We start from the raw sequence: 14,787 nt of genomic DNA, 5'->3' as shown, positions 1-14,787 counted from the left end.
TAGATGCAAATATGGCCTCTTCTGAAAGACAATTTTTTCTCAATGTCTTTACAGCTCCTTAAAAGGAAACAACAATTGCCACAGATTTTAAAAAAGCTTATTAAAAATGGAAGCCAAACAAGGGGGCTTATGAATCTCTGGGTTGCTGTGAATGATTTCATGTAGTGAAGTCCACTCGGCCAACTGACTGAAGGCAGTTTCTTATTCCTGTAGGGGAAGTAGTGGCTATGAAGCACCCACCAGGTGCTGGGCACTCAGCCAGGCGAGTTGTATATGCTCACTTAATCTGCTCACCAACCCTATGATAGAGATATTATCATCCCCATTTTACAGTTAAATAAATTGAGGCACTGAGAGTAAATCACATGTCTGAACAGGGTTTCAGAGACCTATTAGGAAATTCAGAGCCTGCACTCTGCACTCTACTGGCTTATCTCTCACTAGGGTGACCAGGTGATTTATCATACAAAAACCAGGACATTCTTGCAAGTGAAGGGGTCATCATTAATAATTACTCTGGGATGACAAGGATCAATATAAACCAGAATCATTTAGTTTTGGACAAACCTGTACATATGATCACTCTAGGGTCTCAAACTCGTTTCTAGCAGATTTTTTAAAATAGATGCCAATTCTGGATATTTAGAAAGGGGCCTGAGTTTGTTCACTGTTCCTTTGTTCACCTCTTCCTGGCTTAAAAAGGCTAAGACTCACTTGTTGCCCCTCCCTGATTCTTGAGATCCAGTTTCTAGCTCCATCTAAATAAATCACCGCTGTTTGTTATCAGAGATATTTCTTCCTCTAGCCACACAGAGGGATGAAGCTCGAGGGAAGGAATGGATCATTAAGCAAAGGAAAATAGCAACAACAATACAACAGCACCTGCATAAATCCTGTAGGGGGAAAAGATCAATTTAAAGTTTTTCTCATGTTCTAGCACATCCTTGATGGAGTTGGATATAAATGCCTTCTACTTTTCTCTCTTATAAATAAATGTCTCATTACATTCTATCACTTAAGCACACTGGAGTGTTGTGATGAGGAATCAGAGACAGTCAAGGCACAGGGGCATGGGGGTGGTTAACCTCATTACCCTACTCTGTTGAGTTGGTGTGAAACAGCCACTTGCGTTATTACTACTGCTGCCACCAAGAGTCATTTGACATCAATAATCAGTGCCAATACTATCATTCTAGTAAATGGGTTATCCTAACGTTACATAGAAGAGCGTGGCACTCTAAGGACTGCTCTTAAAATCCTGATTCTGATGTGCAAAGAACTAGTTTGTGCATTGAAAATTATCACAAGAAGAGGTGTGTGGAAATGCCCATTTCCAGTTCTCAGCTCTTCTTACCACTGTGTGCTCTAGCAGGATGGCTCTCAAGCTAGCATGCTCCAGAATCACCTGGAGGATCAGCTAAAATACACGCTGCTGGGCCCCACCCTCAGAGCTTCTGATCAGTAGGTCTAGAATGGGACTTGAGGATGTGCATTTCTAACAAGTTCCCGGATGATGCTATCGTTGCTGGTCCATGGACCACACTCTGAGAACCAATGCCCTAGCATAAAGCTGTAGGGAGTGGAGACTTTTAACCTGTGAAAAGAAGTGAAATCTAAGATCTACCCCCTGGAATAAATTAAGATGAAAGCCCATGGAGTAGGACTGAAATGTCCCTGTTAGATTTCTAATAGTCTATTGACGTCTGACTAGGAGTCAGCAAACTTTTTCTGTAAAAGGCCAGATAGTAAATATCTTCAGCTTTGCAGGCTAGATGGTCTCTGCTGCAAGTTCTCAACTCTGCCACTGTAGCATGAAAGCAGCCAGAGACGGTGCATGAAAGATGGAGAATGGACACGGCTGTATTCCAATAAAGCTTTATTTACAAAGACAAATAATGCACTGGATTTGGCCCACAGGCCATAATTGGCCAACCTCTGAGTCTAACTAATGTGATAAATATGATTCATATATTGCAACATCTATTAGTATGTTGAGCCCAAGTATGCCTATGATCAATGAGAAACCAACCAAGCTGGAAACCTGTGTCAGCCAAGCATTGGCACCTGTTTTAGCTGCACGTGATTGGTTGACTATTGCCCGCACTGGAAGATATGCACTCTTCTTGCAATTCAACCCCTACAACCGTTTAAAAACCAATGGCTCACCACTTCATCCTAATTCAACAGGGATGTCACTGCACTGCTGGAAATTACGTATATTTAATTTACTCTCTACTTGGTACTTTGCCTAAAAGTCAATAATATCTTCCTGTGTAGCAAGATCACCGATTGAGTTATCAGTTAATTCATATTTCATTTTAAATTTGTTTTTTCTTCTCCTCATTTCCAAAAGGGCCCACTGGGCTGTCTTTTCTCACGGGAGGTTTACGTTGGTGGCCTGAAGATAAGCTCTCATGATGGTTTTTGTTAAAGAACTAAGCTCGCTGATGCCCTGAAGAGGAGGAAGAGAAAGACAAATGTATTTGATGGGGAGAGGTGGAAGCGGACGAGATGGGGAGGAAATTACCTAACTCCTGGGACAGGCAGAAAAGACTCGCAACATCCCTGATGGCAGTTCCCGGGTCTCTGCTTACTTGTCCTGTCAACAGCATTTGACACAGTTGGCCATTCCTTCCTCTTGGAAATATGTTCTTTGCTTGGCTTCCAGAGAGCATTCTCCTCTGGTTTCCCTCTCACTTCACTAGGGGCTCCTTCTTTATCTCCTTTGCTGGTCTCTCCTCTGACAGAAGGACTGTCTCGAAGCTCAGTTCTTGGTTCTCTCCTGTCCTGTCCTCTCCTCACACACTACCTTGGTGATCTCATCCACTCACATGGTTTCATATACTGTCGACACACAGACAACTTCCATATTTATAATTCGAGGCCAAATATCTCCGCTGAACTTCAGTCTCACATAACCGTGCCCCTCTCGATGTCTCCACACATGCTCTGAGGCCTCTCATATCTGACGTGTCCAAAGCTAAGCTCCTGATATTGTCTCACCCCTGCCATCCCCATCCCCCCAGTTTTCTCCAGACTGGAAAATGGAAACTCCATTCTTCTACTGATCAGCCTCCAAAATCTGGAACCATACCCCATATCCAATTTGATGGTAAATCTTGCCTGGTCTACCTTCATATCATAGTTCAAATGTGACTACTTCTCACCTCCTCAACTGCTACCACCCCTAGTCTCGTCACCATCAGCTTTTGCCTGGATTAGTGCCATTTTCTCTTGACTGGCATCTCTGTTTTCATTCCTGCTCCCAATTTGGACGACTCTCAACTCAGCAGGTACAGCGAGTCTATTGAAACATACAAGACCACTCATTCCTTTGCTCAAAACTCCACAAGCTCCCATCTCCCACAGAGTGAACGTGAAAGTCAGAGGTCTTCCTGTCCTCCCTGGCCCTGGCCCGTGTTTCCTCTTTGGCCTCCTCCCCACTCCTCTCCTACTCTTCCATCCACGTGGTCACACAGGCCTCCTGATGCTCCTCGAACATGCTGCCCACATTCCCACCTCAGCGCCTTTTTAATGCTGTTTCCTCTGCTGGAAATGGTCTCCTCCAAAACATCACACAAATTGCTCCCTCATTTCCTCCAAGTCTTTACTCAGATGTCCCCTTTTCAGGGAGTCCTCCTCCTACTCCACTGAAAATTGCAGCCCCTTCCCTGCACTTGCCTTTCTGCCTTCTTTGCTTTCTCTCTCCCCCCAGCACCGATCACTATGCAATACACTATGTATTTTACTTGTTTGTTCTCTGTCTCCTTCCACTCAAATGTAAGCTCCTTAAGGGTGGGATTAGCACAGGCATCCGGTCTGAGGGGGCTGCTGTGAAGTGCACTTTGGGGTGCTGAGTCGGGGCTGCAGAGCCCTGGGCATGGGGATGCCAGCTGCAGCAAAGATACCGCTGGCTTTACTCAGCCCGGCAGCACCAGAGCCTTCCACCCTGGAGGGACCAAGCAGGCTTGGGCAGTTGTTTTTATCAGTGGTCACCTTGGCTGAGGGAGGTTAAAAGGCTCTTATTCAGTTTTACAGGTACACCATAAGCATGAGAGAGGTGGGTAGGGAGAGAGAGAGGAGAGGAAAGAGGGAGAGAGGTGGGGGAAGAGGAGAGGAAAGGGGGAGAGGGGGAGAGAGAGAGAGAGACAGAGACAGAGACAGAGACAGTGAGAGTGAGAGACAGAGAGAGAGGGTGGGAGAGACCTAACAGATAAAGATTGAATTTACCAAAACTAGATGGAAAGGGGGCTTGGAATTGGATTTATTTGAATTAAGGAAAATTGTTATTATGTGACATTTCCTACATACCTAAGTTTATGAACAATAATTCATACTCATAACAACGGTTCTTATTACTTGAATAATGGAAATAAATAAATCAATGGAACAAAACAAACCCTGCTCCACTCAAACCAAGAAAACAGGATAGAAAAATGGAAATACAAGGTGTAATGAACTTTCCATTTCTCCCCAAACTCCACCATGATTTCATAATAAATTCTGATGTGAACCAGAGTCAATATGCACTTCCTGTGTTCTCCCTTTGGGTGGATGAAATGCTGCTAATGAGGAAGGGTTCAGCTCAGATCTTTCTGATGACCAGGAAAGCTGACTCTTCAATCATCATCCCTCTGTTTTAGCAAAGGTGCACCTGTTTTTCCACCCTGCCTCATTCCGCCAGGAATTGCCCACAGAATCCTAGGTGGACCCAGAGACGTCAAGGCTTGTTAGCCAACAAGAACTGTTGATTCCTCTGCCTGGGATTTAGGACTTGAGTGTTTGCCTGCAGGGTTGCAGCATGTGGGACTCTGCGAGGCTTGTGAAATCTGGCCTCCTTGCAGAACGGGGACAGCCTGTTCAGTAAGGGTAAGAGTGCTTGTTGCTTCAGTGATGGATGCCAAAAAAAAAAACAACAAGCTGCATGCTTATTTGGCCAATATTAGGGCATAACATCTCTATTTTTCTCCTATTTCTCAGGGCTTAATGATCTTAAGCTGAGGGTTCAAGATAAAGATTCTTATTCTGTTAAAACTTATGACAACTTTATTACTGACATCTTGGGAGCACTATTTCTAGTCATTTTCCTAGCCTATATGAAATATAGGCTTACATCCACTACTTTAAATGGCTTGAAATGATCCAAACAGTATTTTCAAAGGATGAGCAAATTATCTTAAATCCTGGGAAGGGGCTTTGAAGGGCCCTATGACAATTGCCCTGGACTGACCCATCTCCAGTGAATTAAAATCTCAGCCCGCTTTTTAAAAAGACCCCTAGAGAATGAGATACCTTATCGTCTCCAAATATATCCTACTGTAAAATTGTTGATTATGGCAGAAAAGTACTCAGTCAGCACAAGTTTTCCCATCTATTTTATGTTTGTCTAACTTTCTAAAGTTAGCTATGCATTTCTACTGAATGGTTGATCCTAATCTAGACTGAAAAGCAGCCATGGGCAATTATCACTTTAGATAAGTGCAGAAAAATCAATACTTATTTCTTTTTCTGTATAAATGGAAATAATGAAGCCATGATAGCATTGGCTGCTACAAAAATGTATATCCTAGACCCTCTAAATCCACAAGATAGAAATGATTTGACAATAAGCACAAGTCAACAGAAATGCAGTCAAATTTCCAGAATAAACGTTTTTATGCCCATGACAGTTGGAAGTATGCATGATGGTCTTTGCCTGTACACGTTCCTATTTATTTATCCTCCCTGAATCTATGTATTATTGTTTTATTATGTGTCCTTTCTATATAGCTTTTAGTTTCTAAACTCTTCCATTACATTTTTAGGTCAGGCTGGAAACGAGAGTTAAAAATAAGGCCAGAAAACCAAATATTGATGTTTACAATAAAAATATTTATTGAGCACCTACCTACCTGCATGTGCCAGGCACTGTGCTAGATTTGCAGGATGACAAAAGTGAGTACGGCTCAGGCTCTGCTCACATGGAGCTCACAATCTACAGGTGATGGGGAGGAGGTGCAGGCAGACAACCACTCTACCAAAGAGGCAATGCTACAACACAGGTTTATACAGAGTGCTGTGGGAACGGGGGTTATGTGGTGAATAACTGAGCCTAAGAGGATCACGTGTGTGTGTGTGTGTGTGTGTGTGTGTGTGTGTGTGTGGTTTCTGACAGTATTTCAGAGAAAAGAAGATTTTCAAGCTGAGACTTAAGAGTGTAGGTTTTTGCCAATAAGTAGAGTTGGGAGAGGTTGGAATTTCAGCAAATGTCAAAATGGGACAAAAACACATCGAACAGGGTATGTCCTTTAGGAGAAACTGCAAGTAGCTTGGAATGGGTGGTACATAAGGTCCACAGGCATTAGGAAGGAGAGGAAAGCTAGAAAAACAACAAATGAGAAGATATGGAAGGTCTTCCAGTTAGTGAAACAAGGAAGAGATTGAGTCCCACTAAGAAAGTTGCCATCAGAAGAACCTATTAGTTCTGACCAGCAACAGTAAATGTTGCTGACTTTGAGACCAAAATGCCAGTCAAATATTTGCAACCCAAATCTTTCTACTCTGAAAGGAGATCTCAGCATTCTTCCCTACGTGTAAAAGAACCTAAGAGTCTTATCAGAATGGTGGACAGTTACCTGTTTCAGACTCATTTGTTTACAGGAACTGTCCCAGTCCCTGAACAGAGAGTCCCAATGTGGAATGGGGTTCCTTCCTAAAAAAGAGAGAGCTCCTAGCTTGAACTGGAAAATAAGTCAGATAAACAAGACAGGCAAATACCAAGAAACAGGTTTCACTAAAATTTGTTCTACTCTTTCAATATTATTCTTTTGACTCCATTATTTTCTTGATTGACAAGGTGACTTTTCATTAACAAGCATGGCAAACAGTTCAGTGTCACAGCCAACTTCTGTCAAGACATTTTATAAAATGAAGAGAGGACAGATGTTTAAACTGTAACTGTCTTCTTCATACAATCTATCCTTTGAAGGGAAAATTCTTTAAAAGGCAGAGAAAACTTCAAACAACACATTCAGTTGAGAGCATCTGGAAAATGGCAAGTTATCACAGTCCAAAGTTAACTGATCATGAATTTGGTATTTGTATTTTGGATGGTCTTCTACTTGATTGGTTGATTCTACCAGTAGTAAAAAGTCTGAATGATTAGGCTGAACATGTTACAGCATCCAAGTAAGACAATGAGATGTTCCTGATATACATGTAACCTGCCCAGAGGAAGTTTAACATCCTTTTCAGGTCACTTGATTTGAATCCAGGGCTGTCAGTCTCTGAGAATATAAATTCACTGTTTCTTACTTCCAGGGCTCCCTGGATGAAGCTCTGCTATGACCTTTAACTTACAGAGTTGTTATTTATCTCATGGAACAGTTATGAGCTCAATGATGGAAAACTTCATGTCATGGTTACCCCAATGCATTGGATGATGGTGCAATGATCAAAAAGATGCCAGTGATGACAATTGAACGTCCCTTTGCCTTCCCAGCCTCCTTCATATATTCTCAGGCATAGGATGACAAAGGGAAGTCCACGAGTCACATGAAGAAAGACTGTAGCCATGGGCACACGATCAGGAGCTCCTCTGTTTGTCTTCACCCCTACCGCCCATGCCACCACCCTGTCCTACTTCCTCCTCATCTTGTTCCTGTGAATTCCTCTACCATCTTGCCACTAACCACTTTCCTCCACCCAAAGTTCTGCTGATGATTATTCCCAGCTGAACCAGTATTCAACCTACGTCTGACGAGTTTGTGCTCAAATAGTTGTTGAATGAAATAATGACCCCCAAACCCTCCAAAGTAACAAAATTTTAGCGGAGTGTCGTTTTGAATGAAATAATGCTTCCTTATGTGGGGTGAAAAGAGCAAGAGTTTTGGAATCTTATCAGCCTAGGTTTGTACCTGTCTGTACCACTAACTGGATATAAAACAAGGGCTTAACTACTCTGAGATGCCATTTCATCTACTATAAAGAAGGAAGATAATAATTCCTACTTTGAAGGGTCTTTGTGACTATTGAAAGAGACAGTATATATGAAAATGCTAGCACAGTGCCTGGAATATACTTGGACCTCAATAAACGCTCATTTCTCTCTTCTCTGTCTTATATGGTATTATTAAGATGATAAATAATAGGGAGTAATTAATCTCTGGTGTGGTTGGATGTCTTAGAAGAGATAAACAGCAGTCACAGGGAGGGAGTGTTAGGAATTTATAAAGGAAATGATTATTTCTATGGTTAATTTTCTTGGTTGGGGTTTAAGAGGAAATTCATGTTGTCAATTAATTATACTTACCAATTGGGTCTAATTGGCAACTACCCCAAAATGAATAAAACAAGCGGGAATCAAGAGAGAAAAACGGCAGGCATCCTGTCAAAAAATAAAATCTTTGAAATTTCTACAACCCAATGGTTGGATTCACATTTTATTAAAGCAGACCAATCTCCAATTTATAAATTTACACATGTGATGGCAACCCAATTGCATATTCAGACTTATGCAAAGCATCAAACAGCACTCTCTGTACCAGCTATGCCTTGTCTCATTGCTCCCTCAGATAAACAGGTCCTTAAAATCAACATTCCCTTTGCTGGAGGACATAGCCTTCATTATTCTGTTTCAGCCTAGATAACTGTTGTAGTGGTTAAAGGGTTAAATGAGTTAATCCATGTTAAGTGCTTGTAACAATGCTTGGCATTTAGTAAATCGTCAAGAAATGTTTGTTTTTGTTATACTAATTATAACAATAATTATGTCTTCCAAGGCTGAATAAATACTGGATTCTTCCCTCCCTCCCTTGAAAAACATTTTTTTTTTCTGATTTCTAGAGATACATGTCTTATTCTCAGGTAATTAGCTACTTCTGACCTAAAAGAAGTACTTTTTCAGAGGCTAATGTACTTAACTTTTCTTTTTAAAAGGGAATTGAAACCAATGCCAATGTGTCACTCAACATAGCTCATGTTATTTACTGAAGAGATCCCCACATTTCCCTCTCTTCTCTCATGGGCCAAGAAAATGACCAATTAGATAGATAGATAGAACCATATATATCTATATCTATCTGTCACATATTATCTCTATCATATACCTCTATCTATCTATCTATCTACCTACCTACCTACCTTTCTATCTATCTATCTTCCAAAAAAAAGTCATCACAGACATTTCATTATAATAGGTTTCCTACCAATTCTGGCTATTCTATCCCAAACTGGGAGAGAAATTTCATGGTAAATAATGTCTCTGGAGTTGTTAACTTATTAACAAAGCTAGTTTTAGGCTAGATGACTCAGGCAGGATCTCATTTCAAATCCAGGCCTCAGGAGAATCTGCCTCTGCCCCTTTTTGCTCCTTCCCTAAAATAGCATTTACAGAGGGGCTCAGATCCTTGAGTTAGGTCTTCTAGCCCTAGTGTCCTAGGATCAAGCCAGACTTCTAGAGCAGCCACAGCTTGGGGTGGTAGTTGTTGGCTGTCGGTTGCGCAGGGGGTAGCTGGTTGGTGAGAGGCATAGTAGGGTCTCACCCCATTTTTCATAAAACATCACTTGGTAATTCCTCAGTGACCATAACTTGGCAGGGCTGCCTTTTCATAAGAATGTACTCATTGGGGAAAACACAAAGCAATATCACTTGAAGCACAAAATATAAGCGTTGTTTCTTCTGGATTATCAATAGTTTGCAAAATAACAAGCCAAGGAGGGTCTAGGTCCGGGCAGCCGAAGAGTGTCGTAGGTAACGGTTGTCAGCACAAGGGTCATTTCGTCCCTGGGAAGGGACGGCCCTGGTCCGCAGTGATGGTGGTTAGCAAGACGAACAAAGATGCACAGATGAGAGCAGCAATTAACCAAAAGTTGATAGAAACTGGAGAAAGAGAATGCCTCAGAGTGGCTGAGAGCTAAATTAACTGAATGTGGCTGGAAGGATCAGTTGAAGGCACACTGTAAAGAGGTAATTAAAGAAAAAGGACTAGAACACATTACTGTTGATGACTTGGTGGCTGAAATCACAGCAAAAGGCAGAGCCCTGGTACATGACAGTGTAAAGAAGGAGCTCCTACAAAGAATAAGAACATACCTTGCTCAGCATGCCAGTCTTTAAGATTGAATTAGATTGTGTTGTTTTGTGGTTTTATTTCTGAAAGTAAAACTTGCCAGACTTCCCTGGTGGCACAGTGGCTGGGAATCCGCCTGCCAATGCAGGGGACACGGGTTCGATCCCTGGTCAGGGAAGATCCTGCATACCGTGGAGCAGCGAGGCCCATGTGCCATAACTGCTGAGCCTGCGTGCCTAGAGCCCGTGCTCCGCGGCGGGAGAGGCCACCGCAATGAGAAGTCGGTGCACCACAATGAAGTGTATCCCCCGCGTGCCACAACTAGAGAAAGCCTGTGCACAGAAACGAAGACCCAACGCAACCGGGGTTGGCGGGGGGGGGGGGGCTTGCCATAAATTAGGAATCGATTTCCCAAAATAAAATCCTTTTTTGTATGATGGTATACAGTTTTCAGTAATGATGCATACAATTGTATTGATTTTTTTCCCTAAATGTGTTATTTTAATAAATATCTCATGAATTAAAAAAATAATAATAACAAGCCAAGAGTAACTACTGTACGTTTCCAGAAAGTTACTAATTAGCACCTTCCTGAGAACATAAATTCAGCTTGGGAGCACACACCTCCCCAGGCCACTCCACCACTTTGTGCAACAATTAGACAGCTTGTTAAATATTACGAGCAAAACCTCAAAGAGTTGATGACACAAACCCTTCTGGAAATTTACCACAAATGCGCTTCTTTAAGGAACCAAGCACAAAATTGGCTTAGCTGCGTCTTTCCTGCAGACTGAACAGCACACTGGTATTTTTAGTTTCTTTCTTTCCCCCCACAGTTACCAAGTCCTAATGAACAAAAGTTAAATGACATTTTAGTGCAGATCAACCAGATTTTTGCCGATTTGTTGCACCGCTAAAAATGGAAATGTCTGAACATCCAGTGTCTGTTGATTGTGATTCCAATTCTCTTGATACTTCCTTGCTTACCCTTCAAGATGCAGTGGAGAAGATAGTCTCAAGGGGAAAAACTGGAGAATAAAGGGCTAAGGATTTTGCATCAAATACGTTGATATCCTAAGTGCCCTGCTTTTATTCCTTGCTCAGGTGCCTGGAGAACCTTTTTTTATTTGAGTTCCCCTGGTGCTTTGATAAATAGAATAAGAGAAGTACCTCCCAAACTAAGGTAATGACAATGCTGAGCAAAGAGTAGCAGTTAGGAGTTTGGAGTCATGGGTTCAGGTGAAAGCTGTGCCAGTTAATTCACTGTATGAATTTAGGTAGGACACTTGATTGACCTTTTCCAAGTGGGCTTTCCTATCTGGAAAATGAAGGCAATGAACTAGGTGAAATATATATATATATATCTATAACCAATGATAATATATAGTTATAGATACATAGAATCCCATGAGTATGAATAGCTCTGCTTCTGCCCCATCTATATATCTATATCTATGTATACACAATAATGTTCCATTTATCATATTACACTATACTCTACCTTTACATCATTCTATTAAGGAGGGTCAATAAAAGGGAAACAATGAAACATCTATATCTTATGATTTTGATGATCACGTTTCCTAAAAAAAAAACTAACCTAGGTCACATATAGATCTTATTTATATTTGCAGCTGAAATTTTGCTTATGAAGATAGGAAAAACAATTTAATGAAAGTAAAATAAATGTAATTAGACCACATGCTGTGCACTACCTTTCTAAATGTTGAAAGCTTTCACCCGCATGGCTTGCAATCCATTGCCCACATTCCATCTGTCAAAATCTTCCTGAGAATACCTTGACTACACTGCCCTCATGAACATTCCATCAAGAAATGCTTTCTGTCTGAATTCCTGTTGTATTTCGTATCATTCAAGGGCATTTGACACTCGTTGCTGTTTAATGCAGCCCTTTGCATACTGAGAGCCCGTGGAGCACAACAGTTGAGGCATGGACGCAGGCAGACTTCTTGGTTCTGCCACTTTTTAGCAGTCTGACCTTGGGGGCTATTACTTGACCTCCTTTGTGCCTCAGTTTTCTTTCTGGCCAATGGGAATAATAATGGTACTCACTTCACAGGGTCGTTGTAAGGACTGAATCAGTTATTCCTTGTAAAGTTTTAGAATAGCACTCAATAGCTAGTTATTGTTAACTTATTTGTAAAACTCTAAGCTCTTTGAGTGCACAACTATGTCTTATTTATCTTGCCACCTCTATAGTGCTTTGTATATTGTAGGCACACAAGCAAATACTGGTGGAGTAACAGTAGAACTATCAAGGGGAAAATAACAGAGAGAGCGATCACTACTTATTTTAGATGACAGATATTTTGAGTTCTCATTCTTGCCATATTTTGAAAAGCTGATGAACTTTATTTATTAAAAAAAAATTTTTTTAGTTTTTTGCGGTACGCGCTGCGGAACACAGGCTCTGGACGCGCAGGCTCAGCGGCCATGGCTCACGAGCCCAGCCGCTCCGCAGCATGTGGGATCTTCCCGGACCGGGGCACGAACCCGCGTCCCCTGCATCGGCAGGCGGACTCGCAACCGCTGCGCCACCAGGGAAGCCCCTGATGAACTTTTGACATGTATTTTGGCTCCATACAAAGCATCTTAAGAGTACAGTGGAGTCAAGAATATAGTGGGAGGCATTTTTTCCAGTGTGAGCATCATAGACAATATTCAACATGAAATGGCTGTTGAATGAGCTGTGTGTGAGCCTACTCCAACACAGGGAGTAGGATCCAGGGAGAGGGGAGCTGGACTTTGGGGTGCCCAAGAGCCTAATAAAAGGAAAATGAACAATTTAGCTCTACTGAATTGTGCTCATGGTAGAGGTATAGAAGTAGGGCATTTTCAGTAGCCCCATTATACTAGGCTATCTGGTTATGGCTAAAGATTGGGAATAAATTTAGGCTATTTTGTCATTTACCAACTCCAAACAGGGAAGATAATTTTGGCTCTGATTTCAGCCACTATCAAATATAAGATTCAAACCTGTTATGCTGTCTTATTGTTTTATACACATCCTTTATATGATTTGAGAATATTATTCTCCATGGCATGTCTTTAACCAGCCTCTTCCATTAGGTCTCCTGACTTGACTCTTTCCTTTTGTCTTAGATGAAGCAAAGAATTGCCAGCAGACTCAGTGAGCAAGAGAAATCAAGGTGTGTCAAACACAGCTGTGTTGGCTCCTTACCCACACACAGGTCAAGAATGATAAACATACACTTGCGGGAAGAAAGTACTAAACATGAATAGGCTGACTACTTCCAAAAAGTTTTCTTCCTTCATCCATTCTTCCTCCTCTCTCCCTCTCTCCATCCCTCCTTTTCTCTCTCCCTCCCTCCTTCCCTTCCTTCCTTCCTTTTATAAAAGCTATATTTGGTCATTGTCAAAAAACAACGCTGAGAGGTTTTTAAAAGGTATTAGCGGAAAATGTCAGTTCTCATCTTACTTCCCTTACCTCAAGTCTCATTCTCTAGAAGCTATAGTTGTTCACCTGTGTCCTTTAAGATATTTTGTAAGCATATATACACACACACATAATTTTAAAAAACGTAAATGTGATCATAAACACACAGCTCTACTGTTGTACAATAGGTTTAACTTAAGAAAAGGACATAAAAACTACCATTGGGTATCTTTCCATAGGAGCCCAAACAGAGCTACTGCATTATTCATAATAACTTCACAGTCTTTCACTGTATGTCCACATATAATTTAATTAGTCACTTATTGGTGAATCTTTGAATTATTTCCATTTTTATTACTATAAACAATATGGCAATAAATATGCATAAAATAAAACCCTAGAAGTAAAATTACAGGGCCAAAAGGTATGTGCATTTAAAATTTAATAGGGGTGGCCAAATTATCTTCCAGAAAAGGTTGCCCATATTTGCACACCCTCCAGTACAGATTTCCATACACACTTATTGACACCAGATATTTTTAAACTTTGTTTTTTGTCAATTTGATAGGTTAAAAAATTTCATTGTTGTCTTAGCTTTCATTTCTTTAATTTTGAGTGAAGTTGAGCATTTGTATTTTCTTCCCCAAGATTTTCCTGTTGATATACTTTGCCCATTTTCTTACAGGATTTTCCTTTAGGATTTGTAGATGCCCTTTGCTTATTATGTAAATGAGCTCTTTGTCTTTGTCATGGTTGCAAATATTTTCTTTGCTTTCCCAACTGTTTTTTGAATTTATTTATACTATTTTCTAATGGGGTTTCTAAACATTGAATCTGTTTTCTACAGAAACTTAGTTTGTCTGAATGGAAAAGTCACAATACCTCTGAGTTTGGTACTATAAAAAGATGAGGGGAAAAAGATATAGGCAAGGCAGAAACAAGGCCAAGAAACTGTTCTATTCTATTTAAAGTGCCGGCCTGTGGTTTCATTAAATCTGTACGGCAATAGATCCTCGTAGGCTTTATTCACTTAAGATAGGAAAGAAACCCCAACTGTTTTTAGCTCTATCTTTTTGGTTTTACTGAGGAACACAAGCTAAAATCAAAAGAAAAACTAACTAGGGTTGGATCAATAATACACATGTATCTCAATCTCTAAAACAAGGTGACCCAGTTCACCATTTGTTAAGAGAAGTTCTACTAATTAATCTTTTTATAACTGTCAGTGTCAGGAAATACTCTTAATTATATATTTATAGGCATTCAGAAGGTTTCAAGAGCCTTTCAGCTGTATCTTGCCAAATTATTAGTTATCACTTA

The 14,787-nt window shown here is 40.9% G+C and overlaps 1 protein-coding gene and 1 pseudogene across 14 annotated transcripts in view; one reads left to right on the top strand and one right to left on the bottom strand.

Moving 5' to 3' along the window:
• The window catches only part of TRPM3 (transient receptor potential cation channel subfamily M member 3), an 832,361-nt gene that overhangs the window by 200,407 nt on the left and 617,167 nt on the right, over positions 1–14,787 (bottom strand). For 5 of the 14 annotated variants that reach the window (XM_028493881.1, XM_055087145.1, XM_028493883.1 and 2 more), the window contains exon 7: positions 8,291–8,365. The exons of the other annotated variants lie outside the window; for them this stretch is intronic. In XM_028493881.1, the coding sequence (XP_028349682.1) occupies positions 8,291–8,365 (75 nt within the window). The remainder of the gene's footprint in view (positions 1–8,290; positions 8,366–14,787) is intronic. 14 annotated transcript variants of the gene reach the window in all.
• On the top strand, positions 9,793–10,096 carry LOC102995733 (transcription and mRNA export factor ENY2-like; annotated as a pseudogene).

This window comes from Physeter macrocephalus, chromosome 9, assembly GCF_002837175.3.
Source record: "Physeter macrocephalus isolate SW-GA chromosome 9, ASM283717v5, whole genome shotgun sequence".
Classification (NCBI taxonomy): Eukaryota; Metazoa; Chordata; class Mammalia; order Artiodactyla; family Physeteridae; genus Physeter; species Physeter macrocephalus.
This window is presented reverse-complemented; position numbering and strand designations above follow the sequence as displayed.